This window comes from Theobroma cacao, chromosome 2 (assembly GCF_000208745.1).
Source record: "Theobroma cacao cultivar B97-61/B2 chromosome 2, Criollo_cocoa_genome_V2, whole genome shotgun sequence".
NCBI lineage: Eukaryota > Viridiplantae > Streptophyta > Magnoliopsida > Malvales > Malvaceae > Theobroma > Theobroma cacao.
In genome coordinates, this window is record NC_030851.1 from 1,154,297 (window position 1) to 1,178,597 (window position 24,301).

The 24,301-nt window shown below is 34.1% G+C and overlaps 2 protein-coding genes, 1 long non-coding RNA gene and 1 pseudogene across 4 annotated transcripts; 2 read left to right on the plus strand and 2 right to left on the minus strand.

Moving 5' to 3' along the window:
- On the minus strand, window positions 5,892-7,749 carry LOC18607176. 2 transcript variants are annotated; one of them, XR_001926641.1, is made up of 4 exons: window positions 7,396-7,749; window positions 6,705-6,773; window positions 6,294-6,493; window positions 5,892-6,207 (listed from the first exon to the last, which is right to left on the minus strand). It is a non-coding gene; the product is annotated as an uncharacterized LOC18607176 (long non-coding RNA). The 2 variants fall into 2 exon arrangements; XR_001926640.1 differs by having other exon boundaries at window positions 7,339-7,749.
- Window positions 8,394-9,687, minus strand: LOC18607177. Its single transcript, XM_018115188.1, has 2 exons — window positions 9,267-9,687; window positions 8,394-9,179 (listed from the first exon to the last, which is right to left on the minus strand). The coding sequence occupies exons 1-2, from the start codon at window positions 9,639-9,641 to the stop codon at window positions 8,691-8,693; spliced, it is 864 nt and encodes a 287-aa protein (XP_017970677.1). The 5' UTR covers window positions 9,642-9,687; the 3' UTR covers window positions 8,394-8,690.
- Window positions 14,955-17,337, plus strand: LOC108660461 (annotated as a pseudogene).
- Window positions 17,355-18,823, plus strand: LOC18607179 (integumentary mucin B.1). Its single transcript, XM_018114817.1, has 3 exons — window positions 17,355-17,565; window positions 17,699-18,487; window positions 18,555-18,823. The coding sequence occupies exons 1-3, from the start codon at window positions 17,355-17,357 to the stop codon at window positions 18,821-18,823; spliced, it is 1,269 nt and encodes a 422-aa protein (XP_017970306.1).

Genomic DNA, 24,301 nt, shown 5'->3' on the forward strand with positions numbered 1-24,301 from the left:
GTAGAAGATGTAAAGAGTCCTGAAAAAATAACAAACAAATATAATTATAGTATAACGATATGATAATGTAAAATAAAAAATATATATAACTATAGGAAAGTAAATTCAAAATGTAAAAGGATCCAAAATTGTCATGAACAAAAGAAAAGTAGGCAATCAATAACAATACATCAAAACTGAACACTAATGAAGTTGGTCTTGCTCAAATACAACATTATCAGATTTTGATTATTTAGATGCTACAGACTAGATATCATAACTAAAATGAAATTATTGGTTTGGATTCAATTTTGAGCTTTAAACTCAATCCATCCTGAATGTTATTGTCTCTATTTGCGTTATCAACATACAAATGAGTAAATTATACATCAATATTGTTTCCATTTATAATTACAATAAAAAATATTGTTTCTTGAAAAAGTAATGTGAATGATAGAAGTAAGTGAAATATAATACCCGACGGAGTCGTAGACGACTTATATTAGGTAACTGAAAAAAAAAACAAAGAAAGATAATTATGATATAATAAGAGGATATTGTAAAATAAAATAATATATAAATATATATATAACTATAGAATGTAAATTCAGAACGTAAAAGGATCGAAAATTGTCATGAACAAAAGAAAAGTAGGTAATCAGGAACAATACATCAAAACTTAACACTAATGAAGTTGGTCTTGCTCGAATACAACATCAAAATTTGATTATTTAGATGTTAGAGACTAAATATTATAACTTAAATAAAACTGTTGGTTTGGATTCAATTTGAACTTTAAACTTAATCCATCCTGAATGTTACTGTCTCTATTTGTTTTATCAACATACAAATGAGTAAATTATACGTCAACATTGTTTTCATTTATAATAAAAAATATTATTTCTGGAAAATAAATAATTTGAATGATTGGAGTTAAATACAATACCTGAGTGCCTTGTGCAGAATGTAACACAATCTGAAAAAATAACAACAAAGATAATTATAATAATATAATAAGAGAATAATGTAAAATATAAGAAAATATAACTATAGGAAAGTAAATTTAATACGTAAAATGATCGAAAATCGTCAAGAACAAAAGAAAAGTAGGCAATCAGGAACAATATACCAAAACTGACCACTGATGAAGTTGGTCTTGGTCAAATACAACATCATCATAATTTGATTATTTAGATGTTAGAGATTAGATATCATAACTAACATAAAACTGTTAATTTGAATTGAATTTTGACCTTTAAACTCTAACCATCCTGATTGTTACTATCTCTGTTTGCTTTATCAACAGACAAATGAGTAAATTATACATCAACATTTGTTTCCATTTATGATTACAATAAAAAATATTATTTCTTCAAAAAAAGTAATTTAAATTATCAAAGTGATTGAAATATGATACCCGAGGGGCCCTTTTACAACGTAAACCTTCCTGAAAAAATAACAAACAAAGATAATTATAATAATATAAAATAAAAAATATATATCTATAGGAAAGTAAATTTTAAACGTAAAAGGCTCAAAAATTGTCATGAATAAAAGAAAAGTCGACAATCAGGAACAATATATTAAAAATGACCACTAATGAAGTTGGTCTTGCTCAAATACATCATCATCATAATTTGATTATTTAAATATTAGAGAGTAAATATCATAACTAAAACAAAGCTGTTGGTTTGGATTCAATTTTGAACTTTAAACTCGAATNACAAAATATATTTAATATAAAATAAAAAATATATATCTATAGGAAAGTAAATTTTAAACGTAAAAGGCTCAAAAATTGTCATGAATAAAAGAAAAGTCGACAATCAGGAACAATATATTAAAAATGACCACTAATGAAGTTGGTCTTGCTCAAATACATCATCATCATAATTTGATTATTTAGATGTTAGAGAATAGATGTCATAACTAAAATACAACTGTTGCTTTAGATTTAATTTTGAACTTTAAACTTTAGCCATCCTAAATGTTACTGTCTTTATTTGCATTATGAACATACAAATGAGTAAATTATATATAGATATTGTTTCCATTTATAATTACAATAAAAAATATTATTTCTTGAATAAAAATAATTTGAATGATGGAAGTGAGTGAAACATAATACCCGACGTATTCGAACAAGTAAAGGTACCTGAAAACATAACAAACAAAGATTATTATAATAATATAATAAGAGGATAATGTAAAGTAAAAAAAATATAATTATAGGAAAGATCATTATAATAATATAATAAAAGGATAATGTAAAATAAAAAAATAAAACAATAAGAAAATATTTTTCTATAATACCGGAATTTCTTCCAGAAAACAGCATCTTACCTGATCATTTTCCGGATCACTTTTCCAACCTTTTTCCCAATGACTTTTGCTGTCATTAAGTCGGTATGAAGTATCACTTTCGTTGTCACGGCGTCGATCTGAAGTAGTTTTTATTGTCTTGAGAAGGAATTTGCGAAATCAGAAGTGAGTTGGCAGTAAATTTGAGAAAAAAAATTCTATATTAAACGAATTTGATTATTTAATAAATAAAGATACTTATAATAACATAATAAGAGGGACAATGTAAAATAAAAAATATATAGTTATAGGAAAGTATTTTTCTATAATACCGGAATTTCTTCTAGAAAACAGCATCTTGCTGGATAACTTTCCTGATCACTTTCTCAATCACTTTCGCTGGCACGACGTCGATTCGAAATAATTTTTTTTACCTTGATAAGGAATTTGAGAAATCGAAAGTGAATCCATAGTAAATTTTAAAAAATTTTCTATATTAAAAGAATTTGATTATTTCATTTTTTGGAGATTTTATTTTTTTTTCATTTTGATGGTTGTTAAATTGTAAATAGGATATTTTTTAGATTTCTTTTTTTAAAAATTTTTTTCTCAGCTTAAACTTAAACTAATCACGGTCCTTAACTTTCAATGATGAAAAGTTGTTTCCATAATATTATTTAACAAAGATGATCTGATTTTTTTAATGCGAATCCGCAAGAAGATTAAATTAATTACACCCACAAATCCATGAAAAAATGCCGGCCCATTGTTGTAAAAATAATGTCAGAGACTGACTTCTCCAAGTTAAAAGATCATTAGGCTTTTCTCTGAAAAGTTTTCATTTCCTATGAGTGCGCAACTGACAAACCATCTAAGATAGGGTTTCTCACGCACAACATTGTGAGTTTTGAATGTACCAGAAGATAATTGTGGGTTGAGTTGTCAAGATATAGACCCTTCGATTACGTGGGGATAGGGTCGACATCAGAGTGAACAGAAAAATGGCTCAGTTTTCGGTGGAAAAGAGCTGACAGGAATGACGAAATAATGCCGCGTAACGAAAGGACATCACGTGACTGTTGGGTGAATTCTACAGCAAGGTAGAGCAGGCGAACGAGTGCAAGTGAAAGACCAAAAGGGAATAGGAAAGCCGAGGGAAAGAGATTTGTTTAAAATGGGAGATGAGCCAATCAAAAAGAGTCCAAATATCTTTTAAGTTTTTGTATTTATATATTTTATTTTTATTTTTTATTTAAAATTAAAATAATTTATTTTTTTAATTTTTAAAATTACTTTAATTTAATTTTTTTAATAATATCTAATTTTATTATTAAAAGAGTTTTTAAAAAAATTATACTATGTTATGGAGATTAAATTAAATAAAAATATATTGTATAGAGATTAAATTGAATAAAATTAAAATATTGAGAGATTATATTTAAAAAATATAAATATTTAAGTAGATAATAGATATGCTTATTAAGAAGTTAAATATTTAAGTATAAAATATTTATGATGTTAAAATATATTTATTTATTTGATTATTTGATTATAAAATATGTAAATTAATTTATCTTATTTGTAAAAATTAAGTTTAAATTCTTCTTCTAGGACAAAAATTTCATATCTAAAGCTATATTTGGATGAATAATTTTCATTATGTTGGAATAAAATAATATAAAATAATTAAATATATTTTTTCTATTTATAATAGAATTATAAAATAATTAAATAATATAGAATTATGTAAAGCATTGTGTGACTTAAGCATTGCCTAAAAATCAGTCACGCAATATATAAAAACTAGTCATGTAATGCTTAAAACCAATCACGTAATGACTAAAAACTAATCACACGATAATTAAGTAACGTAATACCTAAAAACTAATAAACTCAATTTTGGGGTTCTATGAATAAACCAATAAACTCAAGAACCTAAAACACATATTTTTTTTTGTTAAACCATGAAATTGTGCATTTCATAAAAGATAGGTTACAAAACTCCATAACCTTCCAAAGCAAGACAAAATATATCCCTATCGGGAGGTATTGCTCACTCCTCTTATACAAAAACAAATATACTCTCTTTACAAAATATTCTCTGAATAATTTCAACTCAAATCTCATAAAAAAAATTAAAATCTCTAACACACATGCTTAACAATAATCCCAATCTCAGACACAACAAAATCATGAACCACCATAAAACTCATCAAACATGCTTTAGTTGTTCTTTCTCCCTAAGTAAAATCGCTGCCTGCAAAGAGCAAAATCGCTGTTCATCGCCCTTAAGAACCCCAAGATCCACCATCCAAAAAAATAAAATAAAATAAGAAAGAGCTTGATGTCATATTTGCGAATTGGATGACAAGATAGACATATTTGAGTAGAGAGAGAAATCGATATTTAATTTTAAAATTTTTATCTGGATGGCGGGAGAGAGAAAACTGAAACCATTTTAATTTGTCTGAAATTGTTTAAAGGGTATTATTGTCAAGTCATACAAAAAATTGACAAAAAATAATTAAAATTATAAAAAATAATATTTTTGAATTGAGCTTATAAGGAATGTTATTTCTCACAATTTTTTCTTTTTTTAATAAATGAACGTAAATCATCAAAAGGTCGAATTGTAAATTTCTTATATTATTGTGAGAATGCATAAATTTTTTAAAATTTTATTAATTATGTAAGAGCTAAAATGATTCTTTTAAGATTATTCCGTTATTTAAACGACACAAAGGCATATAAATCACAAGAATCAGAGGAAATATCTTGAAGTATTCAATAACAAAAGAAAAATGAATTTGTTCATTTTTTTGTAAGTTTTTGTTATTAATAGAAGGGAGATTCGAATTTTGTTATTTAAATAAAAAGATCATATACTAACTAATAAGTCAAATGTTCGGATGCAAAATGATTTTGTTTGTTTGTTGTTTTATTTCACTAACTTTCTCAAAAAGTTATATTCAACAAAGTGGTAGCAACACTCAGCTTTCAGGAAAAGAGAGAAGGGAGGCTTCTAAGTAAATGCGGTAGGAAGAGATAAGGTTCTAGAAGTCGGAAGAGTAAAAACGGCCGGAACTTTCTTTCATAGTTTCATGATCCTTTGAATTTAGATAGATTTTTTGTTGTATTATTAGTAGGATATGGATTTCTTTCCATAATCCCTTCTCTGTTTTTTTTTTTTCAAAATGCCATAATCCCTTTTTAAATTATTAGGATTGTGGCCTTGTTGTAGATTAATTTTTAATTATATGACACATAATAATTTAAAAAATATTACATTTTTATTTTAATTGAATAATAATTAATATTTTTAAATTCTAAAAAAACATTTTTAAATGTTTTCTTATTAGATAAAAAGTTCAGATTGACGCAACAAATAACTTTATTTTTAAAAAGCTTTGAAATTATTTTGATTGTGTTTGGGGTCAGCCACGGGACCGCAAGAACCTGATCAAGGCCATCGGCACTGCCCCCATATTAATCCGTGGGGTTGCCTCCTCTGTTTCGGTCAGGCTTCTCGAAGTATTTAGAGCACAACAAACCGAATGCAAAGAGGATTGGCAAAGCAGATGTTTTGATAGGGCCGTCAAGATGTCGAGAAATAAATGAATAATTGATGGCTGCAATAACACATTGAAGGAAAGCACAAGCAAATCCAATGATCTCCTACAGGGTACCAAAAAGCTTGTCGGTTGGTCGACAATAAAACCAAGGTACTGTGTCTCTCCACTGCCAAGTAACTCTTTCCATTTTACCATTGAAAATAAGCTCAGCAATGCAAGACATCAGTGCTATGAACGAAAATAACATCGCAATGAGTGCATATTGAGGGTGATCTTTGGAGGAAAGCTGATCAAAAACCGTTGAAGGGAGTTCCAGGGTAAAGTTGCAGATGGGGAAAACCCATGCTAAAACATCCTGCATTAAAAGAATTTGATTACTTAGATGTTAGAGACTAGACATTATAACTAAACTAAAACTGTTGATTTGGATTCAAGTTTAACCTTTAAACGCCAGTCATCTTGATTGTTAGGAAGTTGGTATACAACACCATCAGCAATCGTTAACAGTGGACCATCATCAGCAGTCTCTAGCATTTGAATTTCTTGGTGGACCAAATTTGGTTCATCATAATTAGCAATTTCTCGACGGACCAAATTTGGTTCGTTATCATTAGCAATCGGTACCGCTCCTGTAAAGCACCCTGCATTAAAAAAATTCGATTATTTAGATGTTAGAGGCTAGACATTGTAACCAAAGTAAAACTGTTGGTTTGGATTCAATTTTGAATCCTGATTGTTACTGCCTCTATTTGCTTCATATATCAACATTATTTCTATTTATAATTACAATAAAATAAAGAATTATTTTTTTAAAAAATAGTTTGAATGATTGAAGTAAGTGAAATATAATACCGAAATGACTTCGAGACGACAGCCTGTTATCGGTTTATATATGTCTTCAACAATTGCCTTAACAAAATCCTGCAAATAAAAGAATTTGAATATTTCAATTTTTTTGAGATTTTCTTTTAATGTTTTTTAGCCTTTTTTCTGTTATCATGTTTTTTCTCTTGCATTTATGACTTTTTTTACTACTTTTACTTTAAAAAAATCACTTATTTTAATTGAATAATAATATTTTTAAATTCTAAAAACCAAAGTTAAATATTTTTATTAAAAATAAAATATTTTTTACACTAATGTGAACTATAAGATCTAAAAACTTCAGATTAACATTAAAAGAATTTTATTTTTAATTAGATTCAAAATCCTTACATTCCCTCAAAAATTTTTGTTAATTTCCAAACGTCTCACAATTATAAGACAATAATAATAACAAAATTTCATCTTTATTAAATTCAAAATGATAATAAAAAAAGATAAAACACTTTGAACTCCCAAGATTAAATATGGGGTAACCGGCGGGTAAGAGGGAAGATAGAAATATATTTTTTTAAATGCAAGAGAAAAAAAATATAATAATTTTTATGTGTCTGACAAAATATGTATTTTTAAAATAAAAAGTCTACTTTCAATGCGAACTCACGTGATAAAGCAATAGGAAGTTTCGAAATCAGGAACTGGGATTTAAAATCCGACGGACCTGACTGATGTGGCGGCGCGTAGCAGCAAACTTGTAAACGGGAAGCCTCACTTTCCGCTTCCTGACGTTGGGAATCCTCCCTCTCCGCTGCCAGAGGTCACCACTAACTCTCATCGATTTACTCCATTTTTCCTCCGACGAGTGCTTCTCCTTCACTTCAGCGTCCTCATTCAAATGACTCTCCGTTCTTTTCTTTTTTTCAATTTCTTTTTTCGACGCTTTCAAATTGCATTCGTTCACTTAGATAGGAGAAAAATATCTGGAAACTACGCGGAAGACCATCAAGTAACCTAAAAAGAAGAACAGAAACATAAAGCGAGTCGTACTCGGAAAGGAGATGGATGTTTCAGAGAGAAAAATGCATGCCAAAAAGAAGAATAGTTAAAAGATTATTATACTTTCTCTGAAGGGTTTTCATTTTCTTTTGAGTGTCCAACTGGCAAACCATCACATCTTAACTACCAAGAGGGAAAGACAAAAGGGGATAGGAAAGCCAAGGGAAGGAAGGAGAGTAGTTTAAAAGGGATAGGAAAGCCGAGAGAAAGAGAGTAGTTTAAAGGGAAGCTGGGCTAACCAAAAAGAGCATTGAACGGTCCGATGAAGACCATTTAATTGGCGGACTAATGAGTGGAGATGGGCTTTGATTGATTGGGCTGATAAAGGAACCAGCGTTGACTGGACAGACAAACTGTACTCTAACAAGTGCATCATGCAGCAAGCAGAGCCAAATGTCAAGGATTTGATAATGTACCAGTCCAAAAACGCATGCATTGATTAGCTTTCTCGCCGGAGTAGGCGATCAATCAGGTTCAAAACTTTTGTACCGGCTACATTATTCAGAAAATAGAATATTTTTACTGTACAGAATTTTGCTCAATCATGATTATTAGTCCCTTTTTGAGGGACAATAAAGATGTATAATGTAAAATTTGGAGGAAATGAATAATGATACATCCATTATTGTACAAGTAATTCTTGAAATATAATTTCCCTTTCTTTCTATTCTATCTTATTCTTCAAATAGAGTTCAATCTTGCATTCTCTCTAATGAGGATGGAATGACAGTCGAACTTTCGGTATAATCATCAAATGAGGTAAATCAATCGATGGAGCCTTGTCTCAACCATCTTTACAGTCACCTCCTCTTCCTCTTAAACTCACTGCCATGGATTCATTACTAATGGTAGAAGCATAAAGAAAACACAATTGGTTTATGCTGAAAGCATGTGAGAACAATTTACAAGACGATAGAACAAAATTTAGGGGCCAAAAGCCTTGGTTGTGATTGTGGAAAGCTACGGTACCACACGAACTTGATTAAGGCCACCGGTGCTGCCCCCATATTGACCAGTAGGGTTTCCTCCACTGTTCCTGTGTGGCTTCTCCAAATATTTAGAGCACAACAAACCGAATGCAAACAGGATTGGCAAAGCACATGTTTTGATAGGGCCGTCACCATGTCGGTGAATATAAGAATAATTGATGATTGTAGGAATACACTGAAGGACAGCACAAGCCAATCCGATCATCTCCCAGAGGGTACCAAAAGGCTTGCCAGTTCTTGGACAATAAAACCAAGGTACTCTGTCTCTCCACTGCCAAATAACTCTTTCCTTTTTACCTTTGTAAATGAGCTCACCAATGCAAGCCATTAATGTTATGGACGATATCAACATCAAAATGAGCGCGTACACAGGGTGATGTTTGGAGGAAAGCTGATCGAAAACCACTGAGGGGAGTTCCAGGGTAAAGTTGTTGATGAGGAAAACCCATGCTAAAGCATCCTGCACTAAAAGAATTTGGTTATTTAGATGTTACAAGACTAGACATTATCACTAAAATAGAACTGTTGGTTCAGATTCAATTTTGACCTTTAAATTCGAGCCATTACTGCCTTTGTTTGCTTCAAAATGAAGTTGGTCTTGCTCAAATACAACGTCATCACCAATTCTTAGCCTCTTCCTTTTTCTTGGACGAAGGTAGCTAGCATGACCATAAGCCACTTGAATTTCTTGTCTGCCAAAATTGGCTTCGACAGAAACTGCATCAAAAAGATCAACATTCTTGAATGGCCCCCGCAAATCTTCCCAATTGTAGTTATTATCTGGTTGTTGAAATTGAAGACCGTACTTCCTATTTTGCAGTATCTTCTCTGCTTCGTCAGAGAGGCTGTCAAGACAACTGGTTTCAGGTAGCGAGTGTTGTGTCTCCTTAACGAGGCTGCCACTAATCAAGTCCCGGTCCATGGGCGGCGATCGTTGTCTTGCTTTAATTAAAGAGTCGAGGTAAAATTAGAATGCGTAGGGAGCAAAATGAACCTAAAATCCCGAGACATATAGGTTCTCGACGTATCAAATGATTAAAAAAGAAAAATGAATTTGTTTTTTTTCACTAACTTTCATGGAAATTCTTTTACAGCAAAACTCAGTTAACTGGAAAAAAATACATGGAAGAGACTTGTGAGTAAACGCCGTGGCGCGAGGGAAGGATAAGTAGGGAAAAAAAATATGTAAATGATGATGAATTCTACGTAAAATTGACTTTAGTACACACCATGATGACGTTGATTTGATCTATTATACTGTAAGTTTTTTTTTTTATTTGAAAAAGAAATATTTGAATTTAATATTTTTTTTAACAATTATATTCTAAATAATAAATTAAATATTCTGATGTACTATATAACTATTGCGGTAATTGCTATTCTGTTTTTTCTTAGCATGACGTTTCAAACTTTGACTAAGTTACGTGTTTTTTAACAAAAGAGAAAAGCACCTGAGATCACGCTAGGGAAAAGAGAATTTGCCCGTAAAGGTTAGTGCTTTTACTAATTTCCCGGAAAATGAAAAAGAGAGAGATTTCTAACAGAGTTAAGAAACCCTGTAGGAAGAGAAGGTACACGCGGTGCCACGTGGCTCGAGGGAAGCATGACTAAGAAAGTAGGAGTGTTGAGATTCGAAAGGAAAGGATTATTATCCTATATATTTATTTCACATAATGTTTAAATAAATTTTTTAAATTATTTAAAAATGTTAAATAAATTTTTATTTTTATTATATTTAATTAAATAAATTTTATATTTTTATTTTAAATCAAATAAATTTTTTATAATTAATAATTAATTACTATTAATTAAAATATATTTTATCATTTTATATTTATATATTACTGATATGATATTAATAAAAAAAGTAAAAAATACTACATAATTATGTTATTATATCAAATTAATATATCATATCATTATCAATTATAATATATCAACATGTCATATCATCACTAATTATAATATGTCAATATATCACGTTAATATCACGTAATATAAAATAACAAATGATATTTTAATTAAGTCAATCATTAGTTATAGTGGTTTATTTGACTTAAAATAAAAATATAAAAATTTATTTGATTCAAAATAAAAATATAAAAATATAAAAATTTATTTAATTTTTTAAAAATAATTTAAGATCTTTTCTAGATATTATGTCTATTTATTTTTATAAAGGTGATCATTTCCTAACTATGTAACCTCTTTGTCACTTGGTTTAATAATTTAAGTACGGATGTTTTAGTTTTTCTCATATTAATTTTAATTAATTTAATCTCACATTTTAATTAAAAATTAATTTAAGAGTAATTTACAATAAAATTTTATCTTTAATCTGGATGACACCATTTAGTGACCATCTAACTCGTTAAGGAAAATTAATATATTATTTTAACACTAAAATCCAACTCTCTCCCTCTATATATATGTATAAATATCTCAGAAATTCTACACAAATATTCCACTATGCATACAGGTTTTATTAATTGAGAACAATATTGTTAATGAAAACCTGAATGCAAATTTTAATAGAAAAGTCACTTGATTTGTCAAAAATTCAAATAGTTATGTTGCCAATCACTATTTATATCTATTTATCTTGTCCAGGCAAATCACGGACAAAATGCATGATATCTATTTATATTGGCTGGACATATCACATTAACTACTAAATACACAAAATTAACAAGCGATTGAGGTATATATGACTGATAAGAGCAGCAAAGGTCGCATGGAAAATCAAAGATTACAACTTTTCAATTGAAAGCAATAAATTTAAAAATTAGTAAAGAAATTGTAAATAAAATATTTTTTAAGAATGTACATTATGTGGAATTTTTTTCACGAAGAAAGCACATGAAAGTTATAAACCAATAATCATGATAGTTGAAAGCACAATGAATGAAGTAATAAAATAATATGATATCATGGTTTCAAAAAAAATAATATCATGAATTTATTTTTACCATAAAAAAACAATGTTGATTGTTGACTTAAAGTTTCTTGGTGTTGGCACTAAATTTCTAGTCAATCAATTCTTTTACGGTGGAGATAAAACATCTTACATAATGGAAATCAAACATACAAAAAATAAAAAACAATGCAAAAGAACAAATTAAACTAAACTAAATCTTGAACATCAAGTAAATAATCAAGTTAAAACAAATAACAAACCAAATCAATCTGTAAAGCAAAAAAAAAAGTTAAATTCACAAAAGTTAAAAACAGTCAAATCACATGAAATAAGAAAAAAATGTAAAAGAAAATACAAAAGATAAAGAAATCAAGAAGAACATCACCTCGCAAATCAATGAATAAAGAATGAATAAAAAGGCACCAGAAGAAAGAAACAAAACAAAAACAAAATTCAAAAAAAAAAAAAAAGAGCAGTGGAAAAAAGAGGAGAAGAAGATGAAATGAATAGAGTAAGTAAGCAATGAGAGAGGGCGGAGAAACCTGAAGAGGAAAAAATCTAGAAGCATGATAATGAAAAGTACGTATTGTGGATACATCTCTTTTGTGAATCTATAAATATCAGCTGATTCTTAGCTATATATGACATGTCCCAACAGTGCGAAATCATTCCTGCTGTATTATTAGCTATATAACACATGTCCCTAATTGTATGGGTATGGCATTTAGATTGCTCCAATAATCATTTTCACACAAAAATTGTCTCTTCAAAAAAATAGCTCGAATGGTTGAAGTAAGTGAAATATGATACCTCAAAGTGTTCTGATCCACGATATTCGTACTCATCCGGCCCCTAAAAAAATAACAAACATATATAATTAAAGTAACATAATATAGTATAATGTAAAATCCAAAAAAAAAATATAAATATAAGGAAGGAAATTTAAACTATAAGATCAAAACAAAGTAAATTTAAGTTTTTTAAATTTTCAAAAACAATTTTAAATATTTTTATTAAAAATAAAAACAATTCTCCATTTATTTTACGACGTTTCAAATGGCTTTCGTTCCTAGAACCGCTTTATCAGCTTTACGATGGAAAAGAAGTGAATCGCATGAGTTTCCGATTAAACCATAAAGGATGTTTCGCCTACAGTTTCCTGGACCTCAAAAAGGGGAATTCTTTTAGTCGGTGCCCGTTAAATAATTCAAAAAGAACATAAAAATACGAGAATGTAATTTTTTATGGAATTTATGTAGCGAAGAGTCAAGTCCATGAGAGGCACGTTTGTTCAATTGAGGTCGAAAGGACTTCAAGATGATGGACTGGGAATGGCTTGTGTGTGTGGTCTGTGCCCAGTCAGACCCACCTTGACAGTGAAATTGAACATAACTATGAAGTTTACTCATTGGTAGGTGCTTTAAACGGAATATTTTGATTCTGTCCAACGATGGGAGTTGGTTGTCCCCTTCTAGAAAGAAAACTATCATATCAGAATGAAATTTTTGATGATTCCGATCGAAAGCCTTTCTAGAACAATCATTAGACTTGTCTGAAAAATTGAGTGCCCAACTGATCACAAAGATATCTAAGATTGGCTTTTGTAAACTAGTAGCAAGAGGGAAACCAAGGAAATAATCAAGAACATCATTATCATTCCTTCAGAATTGAAGCAAACAATGGTGAAATGTCATCCATGGAGGAAAATTTCATCGTGTTTCTGAAGCATCGTCTTCTGCTACATTCAAAACCCACAATGTTGTGATGTTGGAGAGCAGCTAATGTTGTCAGAACTAAAAAATACATTGCTGTGAGGAAACTGAAACCCAGGAACTAATAGCCTGCAAAAGCCAATAACGCCTAACTACAGTGAGGATTCATATTCATAGAGTGCAGTCGGGTGCCTATTGAAAAATGAAAACATCTAATGCCCACGGATCATCTTCATTCTTGGCATTGCTCTCTTCATCTGACGAGCACGATCTTTTGCTTCTTTCTTGCGAACCGCTTCTGTACTGAGCTTTGCGATCAGCCTCCTCTAGCATCTGTTTCCTTTCTGCCTTCTTTTTCTGCAAGGCTTCTTGCCTAGCATTTTAAAGTTCTTTGTATGCCTCTTGAGGAGCCTTCACTCTAGCTGCTTCATTTTTGGATTGAGCCTGCAATAGGAAGTAAAGAAAAGTAATGCACAATTTTAAGAACATTATCAAATTGACATTGTATATTTGATACAATAAAGTAACTTCCAGCTGACCCACCTGTGAGCTGAGCTTGCCCTGCCCAGTTAAATTGGTGTGGTATGGTACAAAAGCCACTAAGCGAATCATGCCAGCCATATGGCTGGCATCAGGGAGAGCTGAATTCTATGTATGATGACAGAATTTGGAGGAAATCAGTAATGATTCATCGATTGTTGTACCAGAAAATAATTTTTGAAATATATACTCAACCATCTTTATAGTCACCCCCTTTTCCTCTTAGTAACCTAACTAATTAAATGCTGAGCAAAAAAAAAAAAAAACAAGCTAATTAATTCCTCCAGAGTAATTTCTAACCCCAATAATCACATGCTTTATACCAGCTGACTTTACTGTCTATAGCAAACTGCGCTTAAACTCACAACCATGGATACATTGATAACGATAGAAAGCATTGTCAAGGTAGTACAGCAAAATTTGGCGGCTAAAACCTGATTGTGATTGTGGCAAGCTATGGTACCACATGAACTTGATCAAGGCTACCGGCACTGCCCCCATATTGACCCGTGGGGTTTCCTCGTCTGTTCCTATCTTGCTTCTCCAAATATTTAGAGCACAAACAAACCGAAAGCAAGCCGATTGGCAAAGCACATGTATCGCAATGAGCGAGTAATGAGGGTGAGTTTTGGAGGAAAGATGGTCCAAAACCAATGAATGGAATTCCAGAGTAAAGTTGGTGATGAGGAAAACCCATGATTAAGCATCCTGCAGTGAAAGAATTGGTTATTTAATGTTAGAAGACTAGACATTATAACTAATATAAAAGTACTTCTGGTTCGGATTAAATTTTGACCTTTAAACTCGAGCGATCGTGATTGTTACCGGCTCTGTTTAAACGAAGTTGGTCTTGCTCAAATACATCATCACCACCAGGTATTATCCTCTTTCTTTTTCTTGGAAGAAGGTAGCCAGCATTACCATTCCTCATCTGAATTTCTTGTCTGCCCAAATCTGCTTAGACAAAATTACCAGGCGCTAGATCATTGAAAATCATGCTACGGTAAATGACCAAAGCTTAAGGGCTGGCACAGATATTGACAGGGGAGAGGAAGTTGATTTAAGTATGGTGGAAGCAATGGATGTTGAAAACCAGAATTCTGATGCCAAAATTGTTGGTTGTGATGCAGAGCAAGATGTTAAAGTTCAAGAGATTCTATTAAAGTTGAGACAGTGGGCGTTGGCACTGAAAATCACAAAAATGCATGTGAAGGTTCAGAATTGTTGGGTCACCATAAAGATGCATTTGTTAGTAGTGATGGAGGTGAAGTATTGAAGGTCAATAACAATGTTTCAAACCAAATATCTACCTCTGTTGCTTCAGATAAGGTCTTACATTCCTCGGGAAATGAAGATCAGCTAGCTAAGAGTTCAGCTTCTGAGGATGATTCAGGTGTAGGGCAAGATATGTGTGTTGACGAACAAGTTACTTGTGCTGAACAAGATGGTTTAGACCAAGTGCAAGAAATGGAAGTTGAAGAACATGATACTGATTCTGAACAGCCGACTAACATTGATGAAAAGACTGTCAAACGGACAGCTCTAAAGTCTGCGAGTGCAGTAAAGGTCCATCAAGCTAAGTACCGGCTGATGTCAGAGGAAGAAGGTGAGTTTTCTGTGCCTTGTTTAATCTGGGGTAAGGTGAGGAGCCATCCATGGTGGCCAGGACAGATATTTGATCCATCAGATGCTTCCGAGAAGGCGGTGAAGTATCATAAGGAGGATTGCTTTTTGGTTGCCTACTTTGGGGATCGAACTTTTGCTTGGAATGAAGCATCCTTTTTGAAGCCATTTCGAACTCATATCTCTCAGATAGAGAAGCAGAGTAATTCAGAGTCATTCCAGAATGCGGTCAATTGTGATTTCGAATAAGTCTCAAGACGGGTAGAGCTAGGTTTGGCTTGCTCTTGCATGCCGCAGGACGCCTATGACAACATAACATTTCAAAAAGTTGAGAATACGGGATTTCAGCTAATCAAGTATAAGAGATGGTGTTGATGTGTCTTTGAGTGCTAGTTCTTTTGAACCTGACAAATTAGTTGACTACATGAAAGCCTTAGCAGAGTCTCCATCTGGTGGGGGTGATTGGCTTGACCTTGTAGTTGCTGAAAGCCCAATTGTTGGCATTCTATCGTTTAAAAGGTTATCATCAACCGCCCGAATTCCAATTCTGTGGAGGGTTAAATGAAAACGAAGCAAATACCGCACATTCTGAAGAGAATATGTACTTTGGCGAGGAAATTGAGCATACAACTCCTATGGATACAGTTGCGGAGCAAATTTCCACTGGCCAGGAGACTTCAAAATCTCAGAGAAGCTTTTTCCTTAAACGTAAGCATAATCTGAGGGATGGATTATATCCTAGTAAAATGGAAAGAACCTTGTCTGAATTGATGGGTGAGACATTTTATTGTCCTGATATTGAAAATGGGACTGATGGGATAGCTAATAGGCTCCCTTCTTCATCATCTGGCAAGAAAAGAAAGGCTGTTGATTCCTTCGGCGACTCAGTGGTGCTGGAAGGGAGGAAGACAATTTCCCTTGCCAAAGTGTCTTCAACCACATCTCATTCCCCAAAGCCATCCTTCAAAATTGGTGAATGTATCCATAGAGCTACTAGCCCAATGACTGGATCTCCGTTGATTCCAAAGGGTAAGCTTGATGGAGGCAGTGAAAATCCTGCTGCAGATGGATATGATGTTCCCTTTGACAATTCTGAAGATGCCCAGCGAAAGAGGATGAATGTTACAACTGAATACTCATCACTGGATGAGTTGCTACCACAACTTCACTTGGCAGCAAGTGAGCCGATCACAAGTTACAGTTCTTTCAATAATTTTATTAGCTTTTTTTCTGATTTCAGAGACTCATTGGTTGTGGATCAGCTTCCTGGGGACAAAGCAGGTGGCAAAAGGAAGAAGTCACCCAATTCTATCTTTGGGCCCCCAGGAACTTTTGAGTTTGAGGACATGAATGACACTTATTGGACAGACAGAATAGTCCAAAATCGTTCCGAAGAGCACCCATTACATGGAAATGGAAGGGGACAATATCAAATTGTGCCTGTTGAATTAAAGAAACCACTTCAAAAAGGCCGTAAGTCACGGAAACGATATTCTGATGTCAATCATGATCTGACAGCAGAAAAACCCCCTGGCTGTGTTGATGAGAGGGCCCCAGCAGAACTTGTAATGAACTTCTCTGAGATTACTTCTGTTCCTTCAGAAACAAAGCTAAATAAGATGTTCAAGCACTTTGGACCATTAAAGGAATCTGAGACAGAAGTTGATCGTGAAACCTGCTGTGCCAGAGTTGTTTTTAGAAGATCATCGGATGCAGAAGTTGCCTACAATAGTGCTGGAAAGTTCAACATCTTTGGGTCGGTGGCTGTAAATTATCAACTCACCTACACTATATCTGAATCATTCAATTGTATGCTCCGACCCTAGCTGAGGAGAGTCCACTCATGGCTTCAGCCCTAGGTGGGGACCATGGACTTGTTGCCTCATCACTGAGTGAAAGTTCACTCATTTCCGGAAGCCTAGGAGAGGAAGCTTCTTTCATGGTTTCAACCCTTGGTGAGGAAACTTTATCCATTGCTACAACTTTCCATGAGGAATCTTCAATGATAGCCTCATCCTTTGGTGTATACACTTGGGCCATTCCCACAACCTTAGGTGATGGAACTTCAGTCATTGACACAACCATGTAAGAGGAAACATTGCCCATTGCCTCTACTACAGGTGAGGGAACTATGGGTGTTGCTACAACTATTGGTGACCAATCTTTTATGGTTGCCCACAACTGTAGGTGAACAATTTTCAACAGTTGTTACAACTATTAGTGAGCAAACCTCAACAGTTGCCACAACCATGGGTGAGGAAGATTCATTTATTGCCACAACCTTGAGCAAAGAAACTTCAACCATCACCACAACCTTGGGTGAGGAAACCTCAATGGTTAATATAAGTCTAGGTGAGGAAACTTCAAGCATGGCTACCTTAGGTCATGAAACTCCTAGCATTCCCACAAGCTTGGGTGAAGAAACTCCTAGCATTCCTACAAGCTTGGGTGAAGAAACTCCTAGCATTCTCACAACCTTGGATGAAGAAACGCCTAGCGTTCTCCCAACCTTGGCTGAAGAAACGACTAGCGTTCCCACAACCTTGGGTGAAGAAACTCCTTTCTATCCAGTGACCTTGGCAGAAGAAACCCCTATCATTCCCATAACCTTGGGCCAAGAAACTCCTAACCTACGCACAACATTGGGTGAAGAAACTCCAGTCATTCCTCCAACCTTGGGTGAAGAAACTCCTGCCATTCCTCCAACCTTTAGCGACGAAACTTCAACCATCATTGCAACCCTGGGTAAGGAAACTCCGACCATTCCTACAACCATGGGTGAGGAAACTACAACCGTTCCTGCAACCTTGGTTGAGGAAACTACAACTATTCCCACAACCTTGCATGAAGAAACTCTTGCTGTTCCCACAACCTTGGCTGAGGAAACTCCAACTATTCCCACAACCTTGGGCGAGGAAACTGCGACTATTCCCACCACCTTGGGCGAGGAAACTGCAAATATTCCCAAAACCTTGGGTGAGGAAACTTCAACTAATTCTACAACCTTGGGAGAGGAAACTTTGACTATTCACAACCTCGGCAGAGGAAATTCCAACTACTCCGACAACCGTGACTGAGGAAACTTCGACTATTCCCACAACCTTGGGTTTGGAAGCTTCGACTGTTCTCACAGCTACAGGTGAGGAAACATCAACTGTTTCCACAACTATGGGGATGGAGACTTTGCCCCCTGCTGTGGCTGAAGGCGAGAACACATCCTTAAGTTCTGATGTTGGTATGGTGCTGGTAGGGTTGATTCAACTTGCCACTGAAGAAGGCAACCAGACAGACAGCTCCATTGGTGCAACTTGAATCTTCAGCTCGGATTCTTTCTTTCTTAAATTATGCTATAAGCTGCATGGCGTTTATCCACATGCTCCGGCTAGTGTAATATAATAGCTTTTTAGATGATGACCTTTTCATGGATGCTATCCTTGAGGACTAGGAGAATTGCATTGTAGAATCAAGCTGCCTATCTGTTTTTTATGCCTCTTTATCATGCATGTATTGAAATTGCAGCCCCAGCTTAGGCTTTGGTTCCTCATCCGAGTTTTTCCAGGCCTGAGAAAATTTGTATCTTTGATTAGTAGGGCATGATGCTTAAATTCCAAAAAAAAAAAAGCAATTACTTGAAAAACTTCTTGAAGTTTCTCGTAATAGACGCTGCCAACATGTGCTTTCTCAACGTTCTCAAGCAGCCTCAGAAAATCTTCCCAATTGTAGGTGTTATGTTGAAATTGGAGACCATCCTTCCATTTTTGCAATATCCTCTCCGCTTCGTCAGAGAGGCTGTCAAGACAACCGGTTTCAGGAAGAGAGTGTTGTGTCTCGTTGGCGAGGATATCACCAATCAAATCCCGGTCCACGGCGATCGTTGTCTTGCTACAACTTCAAAATCGAGGTAAAAGAATGCGTTGGGAGCCAAATGCAACTAAAAGCCCGAGAATCGAAGAGAAATATAGGTTCCTGTTGCTTTTTTCAGCAACTTTCCTGGAAAATTTTGTCCATTAAAATGGGAGAGAAACACAGTTTACTGAACAAAAAAGAGAGAAAGTAAGGAAACGCGGAAGAAGAGAGAAGATATACACGGTGCCCGTGGCGACAGGGAAGGATGAGTAGGATGGTGAAATTTGAAGGGAAAGGACATCTTTATTTTGATAAGGGTGGATGTAACCACTTGCCACCCGGCCATGCAGGTTTATTCTTCTACCTTAAACTATAATTTTGGGCTTTTTATTATTTAAATATGATAATTTTAGTGTTTTCTTTCAATTTTAATGAATTTAATCTCATATTTTAATTAAAAATCGATCTAAAAACAATTGATAATAATGTTAAGATTTTATTTTTAATTTAGATGAAGTGGGATTGGAGAGGTATTGGGGGATGATAGGCGAACGATCAAGTTGATCTTTTCCAAAGCAATCAGAGTGGGAGATGCCGATCCGCAGAAATATTGACTGTCCAGGAAGCGTTTGCAATATTCACGACGTTCAATGTACCAGAAATCCCTTACAGGCTCCGTGGCAGATGAGGAACATCATCCTACCCAAAGTCGATTAAAGGGTGTTTGAAAGGTTGGCAGGTGATTCACATAAAAAGAGAAGCAAATGATGTGGCGGATAATCTGGCTAAAACAGGGATGCTAAGGCAGAATGATTTAATGATTTGGAGAAGATGAGCTGGAGGTGGAGGATTGATGATTTCTGTTCATGCAGAGTCACGGGGTACCAAACGCAGAGGGGGGGGGGGGGGGGGGAGGAGTATGTTTCTGTGAGAGTAACAAGCTTGCCTACTCAAGAGTGTGGGGGAGGACTCTGGAGTGGACCTAACTTTGGGTGAATATTAATGGAATGATAGTAGATATATCTGGTTTAACCATAGGACTTGAAATATTGATTGCTGCCAGGTCTCGAAATAACACGCTCAGCTTGCTGCTGTTGCATTCGCCTTTGTCCTGCAGTTCAGTAGGGATGTTGCTATTGTGTTATTTGATGGTTGTTGTTGGGGTGACTCATATAGTTATAATTTTTTTTTTCTGTTTTTCAGCTGTGGAGGAATTTGGCTTTATCTTATTTTTGGGCCAGGTTATAGTAGGGATCGTGAGTTTGTATGAACTTGAAACAGGAACATAATATTTGCCCTGTTTTCAGTTCTAACAGGTGTTTGCAGGGGGGCTAGTCTGCTAGTAACCCGAAGTAAAATGGGGGTTGTAATCGGAGCTGGTCCTTAGGCTATTATTCAGTTCTGACTGTAACTCTCATCAGTTACAATGAGGCTGCAACAGGCTCGAATTATATCAGAAACCACACACTAAATTCCACTATTCACACAGGTTTTACAAGCCTAGCAAGAAATTTTTTTTATTTGAGAACAGTACTGTTAATGGAAACTTGAATGCAAATTCTAGAAGGTTTTTTTTTTTTTTGAAAAGCCAGATTTGTATTCAATAATATGAATTTTGATTGCTAAACTTCTTTGTGCAGTTGATCTAATGCATTAGTACCTTCTTTCAAGTGCAATTCGACACTGGTAGCCATTGGTGTAGTGACTTCCTTAGTATTATCCATGTCAAATTTCTGTAAAAACACATCATTAATGTTCTTGTGCTATGGTAAAAACATGTTTGGAGATGTGGATGTCAATGTACCAAAATTTAAGTGCAAATCTGTTTGCAAATTTATGCAGAAAGTCATTCATTATTGCATTGTTATTTCCTGTCACTAATAAATTATCAATCTAGACCAAGAAAAGTAAGCTAAGATATAATTCTTGACGTAAATAAATAAGTATAAGCATGATGAACACTGAGTTGTGAAAACCATACAAGCTCGAAGTGAGGTCATAGATAACCTTGTGTAGCATACATACATGACGAAGCATGTCCTTATCAGTGAATAGTGTGTTAATTAATTGACCTTTTTTCAAAGCTCCAATATTCTTTCTGATGGATCGAAGCTCCAAATATTAAACAAATAGAAATCCTTAGCGGCTTACATATGTTTACAATGTGATTGCCTAGAAGGCGGTGGGATTGACTTGTACATATATACGGGTGACATTTGAAAATGATTTTATACAAATTAATTTATATTTGGACATTATATACAACCCCAACCCTGAAAGCTTTAGACTTAGGCCAAACTAATTAATTACTAAGAGAATGCTGTATAAGTTTTAGGTGTGTGTGTGTGTCAATTTGGAAACATTCATATATCTTAGTTAATTATTTTTTTTATTAGGCATAGGTATCTGGAACTGATATATATGTAGAGACAATCGGGTTTGAGTTTAATATCAAAACAAAGTAAAGATTCAATAAGCACCATAAGAAATAAAAATACATAATCATCTAAATTCATCCCCTTCTTGTAAAAAACATCTTGATTAAATTTGACAAGTGAGTATGCAAAAACATTTACTTGTTAGTAGATACGCACAAAGCTGAAATTTCCAATTTCTTCCAAACGGTATTGATTTCATTGAATACGTGACAGTAAGTCCATGACTCATGTCCTTCATCACATACTCGTGAAATCCAGACTTTTGAGTATGATTCAATAACCAACCTTTTAAGTCTAGATACCAGCTCAAAACATCTCAAAAATCTCCTGATTAAACTTGATTAAGTCTTTTACCAATGGATTAGAATCCACCAAAAACTAATTGGGTTCCTCTGATGGTGTTTATCAGACGAAAGAAAGGCAGGAATATATGCTAGTAATTCTTAGCAATATGGTACTTGTCTGTTCCAAAGGATAACCATTAACACACACATATATATATATATATATGTGTGTGTGTTTAATAAACTCTCTATCTGACCTGACAAAACTGCTTACATCATACTAGATATTGGGAGTATAAGATATCTGACAAAATGTGAAGATAAAACCGACGATGGAAACTTCTTGTTTTTTGTTCTCATGAAAGGGTACTTATAGTTTTGATAGGAAGCAACTATGAAATGGCAACAAGAATATTGTCAAAATCAAACGGGATCAAGCTAGCTTATAAAACAAAGAAAAAAAATAATATTATATCCTGATCGGATCAGCATGTCTTATAGCAAAAGTTGGTTAATTGCCATTTTCTCTTCAAACGAAGAATATAAACGATGCAACAGCATGATTGCTTGCATCATAGTCAATTGCCATACTCTCGTCGAGCAAAAAAAAATTGTCATACTGTCATCTGATTTTCCAGAGACATTTTTCCAGAGAGTAGGTGCCAGTTAGATTAAAAAAACCATCGTCGTCGTAAGTGCAAGCAACCTTTTAACTAATCACACCACGCCATTCATTCCCTAAACACTGCCCATTACCCAATTGGACAGTAGCCCAGTTGAATCTAGACAACTTTTTTTTTTCCATTGTCTGAGAGGGTTGGCGGTGGCAAGACGGCCTCTTTTTTTTTTTTTTCTGTTGAATTAGAGAAGACTAGTCAAATTACAACAATTACAACCACAAAATTTCATATCAAACTAAACAATGTTAGAAGTAAAACACTTAAATTATGAATTTAAAGAACAGATATTAATACTTCTTTTGACTCCTTTTTTTTCTTCATAATTTTTTGGGATATCCTTAAATGAAAATTATTTTAAACACTTAATATTATTTTTTATACTATAAATTTATTTTTTATGATTTTCTAAAAACTAAATTTTAATATAAAATACATTAAAATTAAAATTTTATCTAAAACTCTATGAAAATAAAAAGAAAACACTGAAAAAAAAAGTAGAACCAACGACAGCAGGCATAAGCGACATTTGAAAATTTCCAAAAAAGATAGAAAATGTCACAACGACAACGATATATGGCGGTCATTGACGTGGAATCTGTTTTTCATATGACAAGTAATCAAATTTTTTTAAGAACAGGGGCAACTACGAAAGCCAATGGGTGCTATTTCATCTCTTTTGTGTATATATATATGAGGTGGGTTAAACGAATTTCCTATTGCAATCTGATACTATCCTAGTTGTACTAAAATTTTCAGACAGCCTTTGCCCGGCAGCTACCATGCCTCAAGCAATAAAGATGTTCTCAAAGTCACTGACTGACACTGACATCAAAAAAAGGTTGGCGATCCCGGGTAAAATCCTCTCTTCCTTGGCAGATTTCAATGGAAGCAATACCGTGACAATTCGCCTTATGTATGGGACAAGGATGTGGCCAATTGTCTGCTCTGTCCGCAGAACTGGGTACAAGAAACCTGTTTTCTCCGGTGGTTGGAGAAATTTTGTTATTTGCAATGACTTCCGTGTTGGTGACAAACTCACCATGTACAAAGTGCAAGATGAAGCGGGCTCCTTCCACTATCCGGTTGAAGTGGAGAAGCTAGCCACACCATCCGTGGCTCTTTCTGCTCGAGCTCTCTCTTTGAATCATGAGGTAGATGAAACCACTGGCATAAGCCGCACGAAAATCAGCTACTTGGAGCACGAGCAAGAGCAACTGCCTAAGGCTGATGCACGGGTCAAACAGAAGGGAGCTATCATGGAGCTAGCTGATGCGTCGGTCCCTTTCGTTGATCATGCTGTTGCCATATCATCTGGTAGGATTTTTGGCACTGGTGTGAGTGATGAAGCGAAGCCTCACTTCAAGCCTGAACATGAGACAGAAAAGAAGTTGGGTATTGGCATTACCATGGGTGAACCATCGCTCCATGCATGCTATGTGACCAAAGTAGAGAGAGACATCGAGGCACCCTTTGATCTCAATGGGGGTGGTTCACTGGCCACCTATGCCACTAGTCAAGCTGCTGTAGAAGCATATCCCAAGA

Coding starts and splice junctions, on each gene's coding strand:
- LOC18607177 (XM_018115188.1), bottom strand. CDS start 9,641: ATGGACCGGGACTTGATTAGTGGCAGCCTCGTTAAGGAGACACAACAC. Junction 9,180..9,266: donor GTAATGGCTCGAATTTAAAG/GTCAAAATTGAA, acceptor CTTTTAGTGCAG/GATGCTTTAGCATGGGTTTT.
- LOC18607179 (XM_018114817.1), top strand. CDS start 17,355: ATGGCTTCAGCCCTAGGTGGGGACCATGGACTTGTTGCCTCATCACTG. Junction 17,566..17,698: donor GGCCATTCCCACAACCTTAG/GTGATGGAACTT, acceptor CCACAACTGTAG/GTGAACAATTTTCAACAGTT. Junction 18,488..18,554: donor AAATATTCCCAAAACCTTGG/GTGAGGAAACTT, acceptor CAACCTCGGCAG/AGGAAATTCCAACTACTCCG.